The sequence below is a fragment of the Syngnathus acus genome, chromosome 20 (genome assembly GCF_901709675.1).
Source record: "Syngnathus acus chromosome 20, fSynAcu1.2, whole genome shotgun sequence".
Classification (NCBI taxonomy): Eukaryota; Metazoa; Chordata; class Actinopteri; order Syngnathiformes; family Syngnathidae; genus Syngnathus; species Syngnathus acus.
Genome location: NC_051104.1, coordinates 5,910,933 through 5,929,001, shown reverse-complemented (window position 1 = coordinate 5,929,001; position 18,069 = coordinate 5,910,933). Strand labels below are relative to the sequence as shown.

Here is an 18,069-nt window from a genome sequence, read left to right as displayed (position 1 = left end):
CTAAGTGGGACTGCCAATTCAAAATGTATGTATGAATGAGGTCTCTACTTTAGTAGTCTGCTTTGCAAACTCGGCAGGCACACTGGTATCTTGAAAGGGAACTTCTTGTAACTCACTTTGGTTCAGAGCCTTGAGATCTGCTGTATACCAAAACACAAAAGAATGTTGTGCAACTCATTCATTCTGTCCCTTTATGCCTTGTAGTCGTAAGAAGTAGAAGGACAAGGAGATGGGGGTCAGGAAGAGACAGGTGATGTGTGGGATGGCAAAAAAGAGTGAGTGGAAATGAGAGCATTGAAAGGGAATAGAAGATCATTTGACAGAGTGGAATGACAGCGAGACAGGTGGTTATCAGGGGACCACAAGTGCAGCCAACCTTGTAAGATGTAAATGTCGGGTATACTCATTTACATTCACAGAAGCAATTTCTCTTTTCCCCTTCAATCAAAGTTCCACCCACAGAAAAATTGCAAACCCACTATCAGGTTTTATTGTGTTGCAATTTCCTTGACAATGTAATAACTGAAACAAGACGGGTGCTATTTCAAATAAAATATAAATATTGTGCAGCTGTCATACTGAAAACAATGTACAGTAGTTTGGTTGTCAGATGATAATGTAATTAATGAAGGGACAAAAGTGGCACCTATCCAGAAGGTGCCACAATAGACTCTCAGTTCTCCTTTTGAATGATGACTGTGAATAACATCCTCAAGAAAACGAAAAAAAAAATCATTACAGCAAGGCATTAATTGAAACTGTTATTGATGCATTGGAGGATGATGTTTATCATGAAACTGCATATTTTGTGTTATATCTTTTGGTCATTGGATATTTCGTTTGGCAGCATATATTAAAAATACAAAAACTGGCTATTTAATTTTAGGTAAAAGTCTAACAACAGTTTGATTTTCAATTTTTATTTCTACAACAAAAATAGACATTTGTTTGGGATTCCCTGAGGTTGTCATGATGCCATTTCACTAACTGACCACGAGATGGCGACAACGTCCCATCTGTCTTTGCACCAACCGATGACTTCGCCATGCAGGGAAGAATTGATTTCATAACAATCGCAAGAATGCTGTACTTTTTTCCAATTTGTAATATCTGCTTCCAAACGTAATTGACCAAAACAATGACCAAAAATGACACGGACCTAAAACCAGCTGCCACTGTAATAATAAAAAGCGCTGATAGTTTATTGAAAACATACTTCTATTGAATATTTGGAAAACGAAGAGGAAATAATGTATTGTGTATAATACAACAATAAATCTTAATCTTCTCATTATTATTATTATTATTATTACTGTAGCAGTAGTAGTATGTCGTTGTAGTTTCTGTCGTAGTATATTTGGGGAGATGATTACGAGAGGAAGCGTCGGGAAGGGGCGTTTCCTGATTGGCTGTGAGGCACCTCACTCGTGTATCAAGTGACACCAATGCATCGACAGTCCTCGAAAATCTTTCAAAACAAAAGCATATTGGTCTCTCAAGGTCCAATTGCTCTCGATGTGTTTGTTCCTTTTATTAAATATGTATTTATGACATACAAAAATGTTTTATAGTTTTCTATTTTCTTTAGAATTCTTTAAAAATATTAAGTAGAATTCTTTATTTGTGACGTCGAAGTCATTTCTATAACCGGAAACGAACTCCTCACTTAATCTAGCTTGACTTTGGTCCAGAGAAAGAGGAAAGGATGTGACTCCAGCCTCTCGTGTTTGTCATCAGCCCTCCATCCTTGTTCCGCATCTCTGTTTTTACCTGTTCTCATTCAAATGGAGCTCGATGGAAAGTAGTCGGCGTGTACCGGTTCCGTTTTTTACATCTGGAGAATGATCCACTCTCAGGTTATTTTATCCCAGGTAGGTCGATCGTCCCCATTGTTGCAGTGCAACGTTAGATGATGCAGCCCTGAAACAGCAGCGGCCCACAACAGCGCCCGTTAGCTCGCATCTTTCATTGCATCCTCTACAACGACATGCCGAATGACATTCAAAACATTGCACGAGGAGCTCTAATGTGTTCAGAAGAATTTCATTCATATCGATTTTAATGAAATTAATATCAGTTTTCAGCCCAGCGAGGGCTAACATCAATTATATATATATATATATATATATATATATATATATATATATATATATATATATATATATATATATATATATATATGTTTGTATGTGTTGTGACATTCCATTTGAATTTTTTTTTACATGAACATGAGAAAAGAGGACTTCTACAATTAACTTGATGTCATTTCTGTTGAGTCAAGCAATTCAATTGATTGTATCTGTTGTAAAATGCACAATACATGTATATTGTAGGGTTAGGGTGGATTTGAAAGATTTGTTTATAGGCAAACTGTAGTTTTTTGTAATACTGTACTAGTACTGTAAAATATGGATTTCCCCCTCCTTTGTTTGGGGATTCCCCATTTTCAAAATCCTCTTAAATATTAGAGAAACACGTGACCCGAAAACACTCTTTAATGCTCTTGTATAAAAAAAAATTCATAATTGGTGTCATAGAAAGTGATCATCTGTCCCGCAGAAATAACACCTCAGTCTTTCAGTAATTCTATTATTTTCTTTTTTTGCAAAGGAAGACTGTCATATAACATCACGTTACTTCCGGATGATCAAACTTGAATAATTATGCTGAATTTGCTCATTAATTCCTCCTCATAGGCTTCTCGAAAAAGTGAAAAGACAGAGAAAAAGCCCATTTACGGCAGAAAGAAAGATGCTGCGGAAGATTGCACTTTATATGCAACAACAGTTATTTCAGAAATGTATCCAGCTATCTCTTGAGGTTTCATTTCTGACTGGAGGCTACGAGCTTTTATGTCTTGACAAAAGTCAGCTTTCAACCGAGAAAGGGACTTTTTTTATTTCCCCACTGTGTGCTGAGAAGCACAACAAATGGGACACAATACCACTGAAGGATGGCTAACCTTCCTCCATTAGTCGAGCCTTTCATACATGCTTAACTTATAGTAGTCGAGGTTAAAGAGTCACCGGAGTGCTGTATTTAAATAATATGTGACAATATGACAAATTCTTAATTGAATTTGTGGATCAAATTACTAATGGTGTTACCATCGTTTCAAAATGGGTCGTAAAACGTGAAATCCATATGGATTGCAATGATTGGCTGACGACCTTTACTGTAAACAATGAGTAATTATTGAGCTCCTGTAGGAGATCATTTCATTTCCTGCATGCTTTCCTGTCTCCTATACCGAACTCTGCATGTGTGCTCAACGAATAATTATGTCATCTCCAAGGCAATTATACGAGTTTATCTTGGGAATTTTCCCAACAAGAAAGAACAACTGAATATTTCCCCAGAGACTGCAACATTTGCACGAGTGTAACTAGCTGTGCCACCCCGTATAATGTGAAACTGAAAGACGAATGAGGACTCTGGGGATTTGAACCCGAACGGATTAGGAAGTCTTTTATTTATCGTGACCCGTACGTGCTACAATTTGCTAAGTGATTGAGCATCGTTCAGCTCTATGCTTATAAGAACATACTTGCCTCCAGAAAATATCAACATAAAGCAGCAGCACCACATTTTGAATCGTGTGAATCGGCTCGACTTGGCTCAATGCAATTAGTATCCTCAGCTCAAAACATTACAGTCATTATCCAAGGTTGTAGGCAGTTGGCGCCATAAATCAGAGTAATGGCAAGTGGCTCTTGACGTTAAAGTCCATCTCCTTCCAAACAAAGTGGGCGGCACCGTCTGCGGCTTTGCTTTTGATGGACGCTTGTGACTTTGAGAAAGATAAATTGCAAATACATGTCAGCCTCTTTTCATCAAGTCAAATATGATGTGACGGTTTTCCCTTGTCTCACCAAAACATTTTGGGATGTACACCTGCTTCATTCGCTGCCTCTGCTTCTCTGTGTTTTGTGGTTTGTAACAGAACACCCCCTCTCCTCCTCACGCTTCCCTCAGGTTTTGGTCTGCTTTGGGTTGACTGGTCATTATGCTGATGCAGCTCTGTAGTATCAAGGTCAGTGTGCATCCCCCCCCCCCCCACGTATACCACCTCTACCTTCATTTGCCTGCTTACCATCATATAGTACTCCACCAAAAAAATATATATTCGCCTGCCTTTTTCTCCATTGCACAACTGCAAAAGCAAGGATTTTTGCTTTGTGTGCTGATAACCTTGCCTCTCTTTCACCAACTGCATGCTCAAAGCGCTTCCGCATTTCGACTGACCCGTCAAGGCTGGCTGAGCCATGCCCTTAGGCTCCTTTCTAACTGGAGCATTCCATGATATGAGATCCTAGGATGGAAAATTGTCTTCCTTTATTACAACTACAATGTAGCCACAGAGTCCACGTTGAAGAAAGACAACGATTGCATGGGTCGTTTCACAGAATTGCCGTATTTTCCAGAATATAAGACGCTACTTTTCGCCCAAACGGCTTATCTGTGGATTTTTCATGATTTTTATGATATCGTATGATCTGTGCATATTCTCTTATATATGGAAATGAAACACTTATAGTCCAGTACGATTTTTAGATATGAACAAACTGGATTTTTTTATTTTTCAATTTTAGCTGGTGCGGCTTATATTCGGGTGCGGTTTATAGTCCAGAAATTACGTTAATTAATGGATGATAAAGTATAGCATTTCAATTTCAGCATAATTCTACAAAACAGGAATCACTATTATAAAGTGATATTCTCGTCTTGCTGTGCGTTTGCAGAACCTGTACCAGAATCGCCTTTTTGGCCTGGCGGCTATGGCCTCACCGACCCGCAGCAACCGCCAGCGCTGTAAGGATCGTCACAGCTACGGGCCTGACTCCTACGCTGTCAACGCTCTGAACCAAGAAGCCTTCGTGTTAGGGTTGCCACGGTCAACCAGCGACACGGATCTGGTCTCCCCGGACACTCGCTCCACCCTCACCGTAAGCGCTTCTCACTACACCGTAGGCCAGTCGGAAGACTTAGTGATCGCATGGGACATCAAGGAGGAGGTGGATGCTGGCGACTGGATCGGAATGTATCTCGTGGGTAAGTGAGTGTGAGAATGTTCTGGTTGTCAGCGTTCATTATTTAGTGACATTTGTGTTTTGCCTTAAAGCCAGCAAAGGTTTGTTTCGTAACAAGAACATCTAAAGGCGATAATGGAATAAAATGTCAAGAGGTTGATTCAAATCTTTCATTTCTCTTTTTTACTAGATGAGCCTTTATCTGAGAACTTTCTGGATTATAAGAACCGAGGCATCAACGGATCGCATAAAGGACAAATTGTTTGGAAAGTTGACTGCAGCTCTCACTTCAGTGACAGTAAGTTTCTTTATCAACAATTTTCTTCCCTCAAGAAAAACGAAAACAAAAGGTTTTCTGATATATTTTTTTTATTTTTAGATATAGATAGATTTTAGATAGCATTTATGCTAAAGTCTATTTAGTCAAGGATATTTGAGATGTTCCACTTTGCTGAAATGTATTTGCACTGCTTTATATCTTCAAAACATTGAAAGTGTTTCATTACAAATGTCATTTGAATTACAGCTGAGACACTGGTCTGCTTCAAGTACTACCATGGCGTCACTGGAGCACTGAGGGCAACCACACCCAGCCTAACCATCAAAAAGGCACCAGTGCCTGTGAGTATGACTTTAAATCAGAGCTTGATTAAATTCTGCATTTCCAGATTTACGCTACGCTTGCATTTTTTTTTTAATCATCTGTGCACACAACTGATAACGAAAGAAGCTGATGGGGAAAAAAATACTCATCCACCACTGCTGGGTTTAACTTGTGACAGTTGTGCCTCCAGCTTTTTTCCCCCAAAAAACCTTCTTGGGCACAGCTGGAAGTATTTGCCAGTGAAAGATCACGTCCTTGTCGCTTCAACAGCTAATCGCATTGCTTGCTCTGTGTGTGTGGCGCTGAGACCCGAGGGAATGTGTTTAACCTTTGGAAGCTTCCCGAGTCTGTCTTTACTGATGCGCCTCACTTGCACATGAAAAGAATTAGCTGTTAAAATGGAGTTGACAGAAACATCACTTAAGAAATTATTATTCTACGAGTGTTTTGCTGTCTTTATTTTTATTTTTTTGCTGTGAGCTACAAATATGTTGCATCGATTTTATACACTGACCTCTTTTTAGCATCTGGTTGAATCTGACTTGGAGCCTCACTAAATCCATCTGCATCAAGCATACTTCGTATCTTAGCTAGCAACGATCAGACCTACTCACTTCAGTTTTGAAGTCTTTCTGTCAGTGCGGGTCTCGTGTGGGCCGTAGCGCATCGTGATGACTTTTGATTCGGAATGATTGCGTTAGATTCATGGACAATTTCTGACATGATCACATGCTGAGCCAAAAGTTGCGAAATGTGTCATAGAGGTCAGAGGAACATTTTTAAATGATGTGACAAAAGTAAGTCTAGTGTTAATCAGTCAGAGACTGTAGTGCGAGAAGGGATTGTATTTCCATGTGTGCCTTTTCAATCTGCTGCCTGGGGCACTTTGGAAATGCTGATGAAATGAGAACTTGATCTATACTGACTTCTTCAGCACAAAGGAATAAAAATAACCACAGATAGGAAGGAGCAAAGGAGGGTGGAGTCAAGATAACAGAGGACAGTCCAGTGGACTGGAGAGAGGTGGATGGCATTCAATTTGGTCAAAGTGAAGTATGTGATGGACTGCATGTGTCTTCAACTCGGACTGTTACCTCCCAGTCGTCGTGAAAGGAGCGGCGCGAAAAGGATGAGGCTCTGCTGGATAGCTTGGGTAAAGCTTAATATTTACGCTTACTTGACAAAACGCGCCTAGCTCAGCTTCTCTGTCCTAAAAGCATCTAGATGCATTCAAGAAATGGGGGGGGGAAATACCAGAACCAAGACATTGATATTCAAGCTGGAGTGAAATAAATAGAGGACATCTGCGCTGGCGCTTTTCTTTCGGGCTCTAGTAGCCAAAAAAGATTAGCATCTCATTAGACTGGATTGCTCCAAACATCTGTCTTTTTGTAATCCTTTTGTTTTCACTGCTGTCTCTGTGTATTGTTTTTTTTTTTTTTTTTTGCTTTCAGACAGTTGCATAAGCCTTCAAAATGCATACAGCATTTCAGCTTTGGGAATAAAAAATTGAACAAGTCTGACTCACCGCCACATTGCGATAACATAAATTCTTAACGTTGTTCCTTCTAACTTCGACAGTTCTGTTACTTCAATGTGATGAGAATTATTTTGTTAATGATATGACAACGTGATGTATATTTTTTTGCTTCTATAGGTTTTAAAGCCAGTGGTAAGTCCTGAGGTCAACCAAGGACGAGGAAACAGGAGACTCATTAACTTTTCACTGTCAGGTAGGAAAGGAACGTCTGCCTCTTAACACTGGCATCCACTTGATCCTGAGAATTTCTCTGCTAACATTTTTTTGTATTCTTGCTCTCTCTTACGCTCCACTGACCTCACACTGCAGACCTCCAAGCTGTTGGTTTGAAGAAGGGAATGTTCTTTCATCCCGACCCGTACCTCAAACTGTCCATTCAGCCTGGAAAGCATAGCATCTTCCCTTCGTTGCCGCACCACGGTCAGGAAAAACGCTCCGGCGTTGTCTGCAACACAATCAACCCTCAATGGAGTGCAGAGGTATAAATATTCTTCATCAAAATGCCTGACTTCATTTTTTATTTCAGGCCTCAGTCCTTGAGAAGCATCACGCTTGTACGTATGTGTGAATGTTTAAGTTGGAGCATTTCAGTCGTTTTTTTTTTTTGTTCAAGCGTTTCAATCATGAGTGAATGAAAAGTCAGAGTTGTGTAAAAGAGCAGGGGGGAGAAGAAAAAAATAAAATCATCTCCTCACTTATTCCTAGCATCCGCACCACTCTTGCTACACACAGATGAGCACTTTGAGTGCACATCCTCTTCCTCCCAGCCTCTCCCCATCCTCATTTATTGAGTTAGTCCCTCAGCCTTCTCACACATGCAGCCGTCTGCTCCTTCCCTGGTTCATACTTTTAAATTATTCACTTCTTTCTATTTTCCTCCTATATCACTGTGGCTCTCCCAGCGCAATGTGTCTTGACTTCCTCGCAGGATTATTTCCCTTTTTCAGCAAGGCAATGCCATTTGATGTCATCTAATTCCTCTTTTTTTTACCATTGAGCTCTTTCAATATGATTTTCGACTCATCCATCCAGCAGCTACACAAGCCACGCAAGAACTGAAGCAAACCACGAGACGAGCTAAACTAATATTACCCTCGACAAGATGAGCGCAAACATATCAAGTAGCCCTCAAATCCAATAACGCTGAGCGATGGAAATGTCACAATGCGCTTTTTCTTTGTTTTTCCCGTTCCTGCAGAGATTTAACTTTTTGTCGCTACCCACTGATGTTCTGGAGATTGAAGTCAAGGACAAGTTTGCTAAAAGTCGGCCAATCATCAAGCGCTTCCTGGGGAAGCTGTCCGTCCCTGTTCAGAGGCTGCTGGAAAAACATGCCATCGGGTAAAAAAACTCTTAGAAAAAAATATTAATATTTATTTATTTTTATTCGTATTTTTATTAACCTGCTCTTTTTGGTCAACAGAGACCGGGTTGTCAGTTACTCTCTGGGTCGCAGGCTACCAACTGATCATGTGTGTGGACACTTACAATTCCGATTTGAGCTCGCCACCTCAATTCATCCAGGTACTTTATGTCCTGTCAGCCAACAAGTATTTTTTACATTTCTGCTTCATCGTCGATGTGTTTCTCATGGACTGTTGGTGCTATTGAGGGATGAGGAAAATACACGCTGCGGTGTGGACTGACAGTAAGCGAGACCACAGCGTGAAAGTTCAAGATCGCAACAACACTCACCGAGTGTTTTCTCAGCCCTCGTGATTGCCAACATCTATCTGTTGTCTTTTGTTTGCTCCTTTCCTGCAACACTAAACAAAGCGAGTCGAGAGACAAAAACATCACACTGACTACTTTACATTGCAGTCATTTCTTCGACGTTGTCTCGCAAAAAAAAAAAAATGGATAAAATATTTACAGAAATGTACTCGCTTATGTGAGTCAGAGGCCCCGAAGCATAATATTCCCTTTCGAACTTCTCTCCTCCCAGATGATGAGGACGTTTCGCTGGTCATAGAATCAGCCTGCCCTGAAGTCGGCGCCGACGCCAACGATGCCGCCGATGCACCCGATGATGACACATTAAGCGTAGGACACGATACGGCCGAGCTCCCTATGGACGCCCCTCCCGACCCCGAGACCCCAACGCCCTTAGCCTCGACAGCCCAACCCAGTGAGGACCTCGACGTGTCGGGAGAGGTGGAAGAAGGCGCTATGGAGGACGAGAGCACAGCGAGAGAGGAACCGGCTGCGACCGAGCCGCAGGTGCAGAGCGAAGACGGCCAATCGGCCGACGACACTGTGAGAACGCTGGCGGAGGGCGAATCGGAAGATGCACCTCAGGAGGAAGAGGAAGCACAGAGAGAAGATAATGTAACACTAGCTGAGGAGGGGGTAGCAGTAGAAGATGACAAGAAAGCTCAATCAGATGTACCAACTGAAAATACTGGCGCAGTAAGTCCAAATAACGACGCAGTGACTACAGACGGCAACGACACATCGCAAGATTTACTCACGGAAACAACTGAAGTATCACCGGGAGGAGAAAGCAGCAACGGTCCCTGTCCCTGCATCTTCTCCAACTACAATTCCCAAGGTCCTCTCCGGCGTAAAACTCGCCCTTGCTCTCTGCCGGTGTCGGAGCTGGAGAACGTGATCGCCTCGGCGTGCGGCGAGCCGGAGACGCCTCGATCGCACTACATCCGCATCCACCATCTCCTCCACAGTCTCCCCTCGGCACAGCATCGAGCTCCGAGCCAGGACGAGGAAGATACGGAAGAAGGGGAGAACACCAGCACAATTCAGGACAACACATCACCAACACTTAAAAACACCAAAGACACACAGGAAGATGAAGATGAGATAACCCAGTCACCCTCTCAGGTAGGACTTGTCTGAAGAATAGACACAACTTGAAATACTGTAGTATTGAAAGATAATATTACTGCTGTACTGAGGTGCTGTGAGAGGAGCTGAGTCTCCAGTACAATAGTTTTCATTTAATAATTGTTTTTTTTTATACGTCTACCTTAAAAAGCTCATGATGACACATTTTGAATTCTGTAAAATGTCTTCAGGTGGAAGAGTGCCCCGGTCCGTGTTGCTGTCGCTCCATCCCACGCAGCCTTTCCATTGAACGTCTGTCGGAACTAAACCAGCTCCTGGAAGGTGACGGAGGAGGTGGAGTGCACGCAGCAGTCAGAAGGATCTCTCTCTCATACTTAGAAAGCGAGGAGGGGGATTCCGGTAGCACAGTTGGGAAACCAAATACAGGGAGCAGCCATCGGACCCGGGGGGAAAATGAATGCGAGTTGTGTGACACCTCCTGCTACAGCACATCCTGCTACAGCACGTCTTGCTATAGCACGTCATGCTACAGCAACTCGGGCCACGAGGGCAGGGGCCGCATCTGCAGCCACACCCGTCTCTCCTCTGTGGACAGCAACCGGCTCTCCGGCAGCACAGTCTTCTCCTCGCAGGACGAAGAGGAGGAGGAGAGCACCTTTGAGTCGGGACCGGACGTAAACAACTGTCCCGAGGGCCAGGAAGTGGGCGGGGCCGTTGGAGAGAGGAGTGGAAGATGGAAAGAGGCCAGTGGAGAGGAACGTGGAGAATCAGCTGGGGCTGAGTCACGGGACAACAACAGCACTAGTAAGTGATGGAAAATGTTTTGGAATGTTTGGTGGAATACGAGCGTCCTCAAGAGGGGGGGGGGGCAAGGCCACCTCAGGGCGTCTGCAAAATTCAAAAAACGAAAAATATCCAAAAGTCAATTATCTGTCCAAGCATATTTTAAGGGGGGTGCAGTAACTATGTCTACATTTGCTCCATGTCTATCTTCGAATCATTTTAACCCCTATCATTCCATCTCCCTTCCAAATAATTTTTCGAACAACCATCGTGCACTTGTTTCATCTTGCAAGAAAAAAAATTCTCTCAAAATATGAAATGGGTCAACAGAATTTCTGAACAAGTTTTGCCAATTTGGAGCATCACTGATACCACAGACACCCGCGGCGGATTGACATGCGTCGCGTTATCCTCTAACAGATCCCACTGTGTAATCATCTTCGGAAATTTGCTCTCATTATCTCGTTGCCATGACAACCCAAGAGTGCCTACTTTAGTGCAATGTTACCCAACCCTCAAAGCACACAAAGAAAAATGTCGCAATGGTGGAGATGGAGGTTAAATGTGGGCCTTTGTTAAGCATCATTTTTTGATGTTATGTTTACGTTGGCCATTTGGTGATTGGCAAAGAGATGTAGCTTGCTCCAACCAATGTAGCTTGTGCCCCCGCCCTCACGTATTCCCAACTGTCTCCCGTAGGCTCAAGCTTCTCACCTCCCGTTGGCCACCCTCCAGTCCTTCTTCCCAGCCTTGACTTAAACCATTTTCCTGCCGCCACTGACCAAACCTTACCTCCAAGTAAGCAGCAACACATCTTACTATGGAGTCACATGCCAACATGCCTTATTGTCTTCAAAGTGATGTCATTCCTTTTTGTGTTTGTCGCCATTGCTCCCTCGTCCACTTCCTACCATGCTCCCCCATGCTTGCTCGGGGCCAATCCAAAGACGAGCTAAGGGAAATTAGCGTCGATGTTACATTTGATACTTTCAAAGAACTACGACAGAGAATCAGTTGTAAATATCATCTCAAGCTAATGATTTTGTTTGCCGTGGCCCAGACTGGGAAGCGCGCATAGACAGCCACGGCAGAGTTTTCTACGTCGACCACGTCAACCGCACCACCACCTGGCAGAGACCAAGTCACGGCGGCAAGTGTAGTCATGGGATTCCCCGATCTGGATCCAGTCAACAGATGGAGCAGCTCAACAGGAGGTCAGATCCAAGGAGTGTGAGCCTGAATTCAAAAGATGCAGATCATCTTTAGTTAAACAATGGCTCGAAACGATTACTCGATTAATAGGTCATTCATCGGTTCATTTGGACATCTTCACAATCGAGAAGGCTTTTCAACCATGATGACGATTTTGCTAGGTATCAGAGCATCCAGAGAACCATGGCCACTGAAGAGGAAGGTGGCAGTCAGAGGTTAGAGAGAACTCCCAGTGTTGAGACCGACTCAGATGCTCCTCCGACCGCGACAGGTGAGCTTCTCATCCCTTGCTCACATTTTCTAATCGCCGGTTGGACAACGCTACGATTTATCTTTGTGTCCACAAGGTCCAGCATCACCTGTCAATCACCAGAAGATCAGCCAACTTCTCCAGTCACCCGCTGTTAAGTTCATCACACATCCGGAATTCTTCACGATGTTGCATAGTAACTACGTGAGTGCCCACACGACATTCTCCAAGTCGAAATTCCATTTCCACGTCAATCATTATTTCTCCGTCTTTCCCAGTCAGCCTATCGGATGTTCACCAGCAGCAGCTGCGTGAAACACATGATCCTGAAGGTGCGGCGTGATGCCAAAAACTTTGAGCGCTACCAACATAACCGGGACCTGGTGGTCTTCCTCAACAAATTTGCAGACACTCAACTGGAGTTGCCACGGGGTTGGGAGATCAAGACTGACCCCCAGGGCAAGGTAAGAACACCTTCAATTCAGAGATTTTTGGATTACAACATTTGAGTTTATTCCCATCTGCCTCGCAGTCTTTCTTTGTGGATCACAACAGTCGAGCCACAACCTTCATCGACCCTCGAATCCCTCTTCAGAACGGCCGACTACCGGGCCACCTCGCCCACAGGCAACATTTGCAGAGGTTACGCAGCTACAGCGCCGGAGAGGTAATATTTCATCCTCTCGCAATTGACAATGTTAATATTAAAACAGAATGTTATTTAACAGACCTCTAGAAAAGTTAACTTTTTTCGTAGGCTTCTGATGTGTCTAGGAATCGTGGAGCTTCATTTATGTCCAGGCCTGCAAACAGCCTAGTCGCCGCCATACGAAGCCAACATCACGTTGACCCGCAACAGTCCACCGCCGCATGTAAGCATCGTTAATTCTTTTTGGGAACTAAAGTACATAAATGGAACGCTTTTTGACCTGTTCACCATCTTTTCCGTTCTCCCGTTCTCTTTAGCGTACAATGACAAGATTGTGGCTTTCCTTCGACAGCCGAACATTTTTGACATGTTGCAGGAGCGGCAACCCAACCTGAACAGAAACTATGCGCTCAGGTACGTTTGAATATTTGTGGTTTGGTCTTCACAACTTTCATTATTTTAGTCTTTGGTGTCGAAAATTCTGGTGTCTTTTTTTTTTTTAATAGGGAAAAGATCCATTACCTTCGGTCCGAAGGTACCCAGGGTGTCGAAAAGCTATCATGTGATGCAGACCTGGTCATCCTGTTAAGGTAAACAATTCCACTGCACTATAAACCAACATTTTTACTGTGATATCTTGAAAACAGAAGGAAAGATGCGTTTTTTCATTTTGTTTCCTGCAGTTTGTTTGAAGAGGAGATTATGTCGTATATTCCGCCTCACCCAGTCCATCCTGGCTTTAGTTTCTCCCCGCGCTGTTCACCCGGCAACTCGCCGCAGAACTCTCCCGGTAGGTCGATTCATGGATCATGTTTTGTGTGCAATTGTAACAATTGTAGCAATTGCTTTTAGAATCGATTACTATATCGATTAATTGAATAATCTGTCCAATTGCACTGTGCTGTTTTAGTGCCTTCAATCTCAATCTAGCCTTCGGAAAGAAAAAAAATAATAATTCACTCTAGTTGATTTTGTCATCTTTTGATGCGTTTGTGCAGGTTTACAGAGAGCCAGGGCTCCGGCGCCTTACCGGAGAGACTTTGAAGCCAAGCTCAGAAACTTCTACAGAAAATTAGAAGCAAAGGGCTACGGGCAGGGACCGGGCAAGATTAAGTAAGACTGAGTTCAACACAAATTGCAGTCATCCTCATTTAGGGTGGTGATTGTCATGATCTTCTCATTCTTGCAGACTACTGATAAGGCGAGAACATTTGCTGGAAGGCACCTTCAACCAGGTGATGGCATATTCCCGCAAAGAGCTACAGAGGAACAAACTTTACGTTACCTTCCTGGGAGAGGAGGGGTGAGGATCCCATCACAATGTTCTTCTAGCCGGGAAATCGGAGCACTAATCGGTTTCCTCCCTCCATCGTCTAGGTTGGATTACAGCGGACCCTCCAGAGAGTTTTTCTTCCTTTTGTCTCAGGAGTTGTTTAATCCATATTATGGTCTTTTTGAATACTCAGCCAATGACACATACACTGTTCAAATCAGCCCCATGTCGGCGTTTGTGGAGAACCATCTGGAATGGTAAGTTGTCATTTTACAATCCAATTTTCATTCCAATAGGTCACATGACTTACTGTTACAAATGTACCTTGTGAGTGTCCAGGTTCCGTTTCAGTGGGCGCATTCTAGGTCTGGCTTTGATTCATCAATACCTTCTTGATGCTTTCTTCACCAGACCTTTCTACAAGGCGCTACTCAGGCTGTGAGCATTATAAAGCATTTCAATTTCCTTCCGTACTGGAACGTACGTCATTGCCGTGAACCTTTGTCCTTCCAGTCCAACAGATCTTTCTGATTTGGAGTATCTTGATGAGGAGTTCCATCAATCTCTACAGTGGATGAAAGACAATGACATCACAGATATCCTGGACCTCACATTCACTGTTAACGAGGAGGTCTTTGGCCAAGTGAGTGCGCACAAAAATAGGTACAAACCGTAGTCTTCGATACATCAGGTTCATTGTAATTTTTTTTTTTCGTTACTAGGTAACGGAACGGGAGTTGAAGTCCGGAGGCTCCAACCTGCAAGTGACTGAGAAGAACAAAAAGGATTACATTGAGCGAATGACCAAGTGGAGGGTGGAAAGAGGAGTGGTGCAACAGACAGAAGCGCTAGTCAGAGGCTTCTACGAGGTTGGTTGAGCTTTACGTTATCAAAAAGAATAGACAGACAACTGCTTTTTTTTTCTTTTCTATCACAGGTGGTCGACTCCAGGCTAGTGTCTGTGTTCGACGCCCGAGAACTGGAGCTGGTTATTGCCGGGACTGTTGAGATTGATCTCGGGGATTGGCGGAGCAATACAGAGTATAGAGGAGGTAAGAGTGCATTTAGTTTCAGATCATTTCTTAATAACCCAACTATTGCTTCATAAGTCAATATTCCATAACTACTAGGCTACCATGATGGCCACATAGTGATGAGGTGGTTTTGGGCGGCCGTGGAGCGTTTCAACAATGAGCAGCGTCTCCGTCTACTCCAATTTGTAACCGGGACGTCCAGCGTGCCGTATGAAGGCTTTGCTGCCTTGCGCGGATCCAACGGCCTCCGACGCTTCTGCATCGAGAAGTGGGGCAAAGTGACCTCTCTACCCAGGTAAATAAAAATAAAAAATCGGTCATATCTGTCGTAAGCCATGTTTTTAATTTCTTTGATGATTTTGTTGACGTTCTTCCAGGGCCCATACGTGCTTTAACCGTCTCGACCTGCCTCCATATCCTTCGTACACTATGCTGTACGATAAACTGCTGACGGCCGTGGAGGAAACCAGCACATTCGGTCTGGAGTGAGACGTACGAAGGGCAAAGGTCGTTCTTGGAACGTTGAGCGGAAAGCGTCGCGCGACGGACGCATTGTGGATTCTGTGATTGTGCAGACTGAGCAAAGATGTGGCTCACGTGGATATTGTCAAATGAATGTTATGGTACAGTGTATTAGTCTGACATTTGAGGGTCTTTGTGACAGGAAGGGGCCGTTGGAGCTTCACACCAGAAGTACATTAGTGTTAAGAGGATGTACAATGGTATCAATCATAAAACATGCAGCCAGCATGCACGTAGCCAGATGCTAATAGCAACAAATATAGCTTATATATAAAACCGCTGATGACAACTTAACAGTTAACATCTTGCCACTTTTTTTTTCTCTTCCTTTATGAATCCTTAGTTGGGTTACTTCAAAATATGTAAATCGGCACAAATGATCTTTTAAGACGCAACAATCATGCTGAAATTTTAATAATTGAATGAAAAAGTGAAATGCTATTCAGAATTGCAATGAATAATATATATTGTGTCTGTTTATATACAGGCTGTTTCATAAATGAGGTGTGAATTTAAAGTAACAAATGAACGGTTTACATGCTCAGGTAGTTTATTGGACGTTACAAATACAAATGAAATGGACGCCAAAGAAACAATCACATGGAGTATTTAACATAGCAAAGCCTGCTTGGTAAAATTATTTAAAAGCCGAGAATTGGAGTGAGCAATGCAAGTTTTCAATCAAATATTTAATATATTAATGTAACAGTAAAAGCAGCAGGGAAGATTCTTTATTCAGAGAATTGAGCATTAGAGTTAGAATTACTTGAATTGACCCAAAAAAAAGGAAATACGTGTATTTGGGGAAGGAAAAAAAAAAAGTTACTTTTTGTGGGTCCGAACCACTGGAAAAATAAGCCAGAAATATACAAAGCATTTAAGAAAGCCATTTCCTCCCCACATATTATGCAATGTCAACTGACTAATAATTCTAAAAAGCATTTTACAGTAGGCGGTCTGTTCCCAAAGAAAATAATGAAAATAGTTCGACATTGATTTCTTTCTATTGTCATCAACTTGCCTACGCCAGGACTGTGACGCGCCCCGAAAAGGAAATAAGACATCGCCGTTGCACTTCTGTAGTACTATCACACAAACAATATGCACCAAAGATGAGCAAGACGGTTCTCACGAGATTTCCTGAGGTCAGCAATTCACCCTGGATAACTTCACCTCCCCAAATTGTTCTGTCTGAACTCAATAGAAATATTCCCAAATTACCATCAGTGTTCCATTTTGAACATTTAAGCTTTTTTTTTTTTTCCTCCAAGCTTCTACTTCATCTTTCTGTTCCTGACAATGAATAGTCCACAAACACAAAGATTGCAATGGCGCTTCAAATTCCTTCTTGCTCAAGGTGACCATGACGCAAAGTGCTTACCTTGAACTAATCTTTAAGTCTTCCACAACGATTGCGGTGCAGCAACAATACATTCCGTAGGTGGCGTCTCTGGACTGATGAGGACTTTTTGGTCTCTGTGTATGTGCAAGAGTGACAATTCTTCTAGTTCATTGCCCTATGAAGAAATTTGGCCATTTTAGTGCAAGAAAAACAACATCCATTAAATTCATAAAGTAGTGTCGCTCCATAACTTGTTCAACAATAGCTTGTTAGATCTCCATTTTGATTCTAATCAAATATTAGCAACCAGATGATTAATGCGGAGGCCTAAATAACAAAACGCGAGAGGGCAAAGACGATTATGTTGCAGATACCATGTTTTTGCTACCAATTTTTTTGTACTGTTATTTCTACGGTATTGTATTCTAATTCAAGGGGTTCACTTGAAGCTTTCCTCGAATGTTGTTTGTTCATTGACGACGAGAGCCTGCCTTCATTTTGAAGCCTTTGCATTTTGATATTTATGGCTTTTCTATTATTGATGTAGCTCACTTATTTATTATATTTTTGTTTTTTAATCATGTTGTCCGGCGAAACTGTCAATCTTTTTTTTCACATCACAAATGTGCAAGAATATATTATTTATTAGTGTCCGGCATGTTACAAGCAATCGAGATATTTTGCCCACAAACAATGATATTAAATGGGGGTAAAAAAATATATCCCGGTAATAAAGATGGTTATGGAATTTTGTTACTGTCAGTTATTACAGAAATATTTATGAAAATAAGCTTTTGAGAATGGATCATATTTGTCAAAGTTACAAATGGTGGTCTTTTTTTGTGGGGGGGCTGAAGACAGAGGCATGCATTTTGTGTGTACATTTTTTTGTGTTGGTTATTCACTTATGTAGATAATGTTGAAAAGTACAGTTTTATTATTTATTGAAATAAATGCTCAGGCAGTCCCTCCAATACAAGTACCACTATTCCACTGGATGAATCGATGTTAGTTTGCTGACATTGACT

At 42.4% G+C, this 18,069-nt stretch overlaps 1 protein-coding gene across 2 annotated transcripts; it reads left to right on the top strand.

Moving 5' to 3' along the window:
- The first annotated feature begins 1,708 nt into the window (after positions 1 to 1,708).
- Positions 1,709 to 16,553, top strand: LOC119139142 (E3 ubiquitin-protein ligase HECW1). Of its 2 annotated transcripts, XM_037279559.1 has the most exons (29): positions 1,709 to 1,871; positions 4,743 to 5,052; positions 5,221 to 5,328; positions 5,557 to 5,651; positions 7,292 to 7,367; positions 7,484 to 7,653; positions 8,373 to 8,515; positions 8,598 to 8,698; positions 9,120 to 10,012; positions 10,207 to 10,780; positions 11,459 to 11,557; positions 11,820 to 11,973; positions 12,133 to 12,242; positions 12,319 to 12,425; positions 12,500 to 12,685; positions 12,754 to 12,888; positions 12,979 to 13,093; positions 13,188 to 13,284; positions 13,377 to 13,460; positions 13,554 to 13,660; positions 13,869 to 13,983; positions 14,060 to 14,173; positions 14,248 to 14,400; positions 14,483 to 14,581; positions 14,657 to 14,786; positions 14,866 to 15,012; positions 15,081 to 15,195; positions 15,274 to 15,472; positions 15,555 to 16,553. In XM_037279559.1, the coding sequence occupies exons 1-29, from the start codon at positions 1,842 to 1,844 to the stop codon at positions 15,664 to 15,666; spliced, it is 4,878 nt and encodes a 1,625-aa protein (XP_037135454.1). In that variant the 5' UTR covers positions 1,709 to 1,841; the 3' UTR covers positions 15,667 to 16,553. The 2 variants fall into 2 exon arrangements, with proteins under 2 accessions (XP_037135454.1, XP_037135455.1); XM_037279560.1 differs by lacking the exon at positions 11,459 to 11,557.
- Positions 16,554 to 18,069: the final 1,516 nt, after the last annotated feature.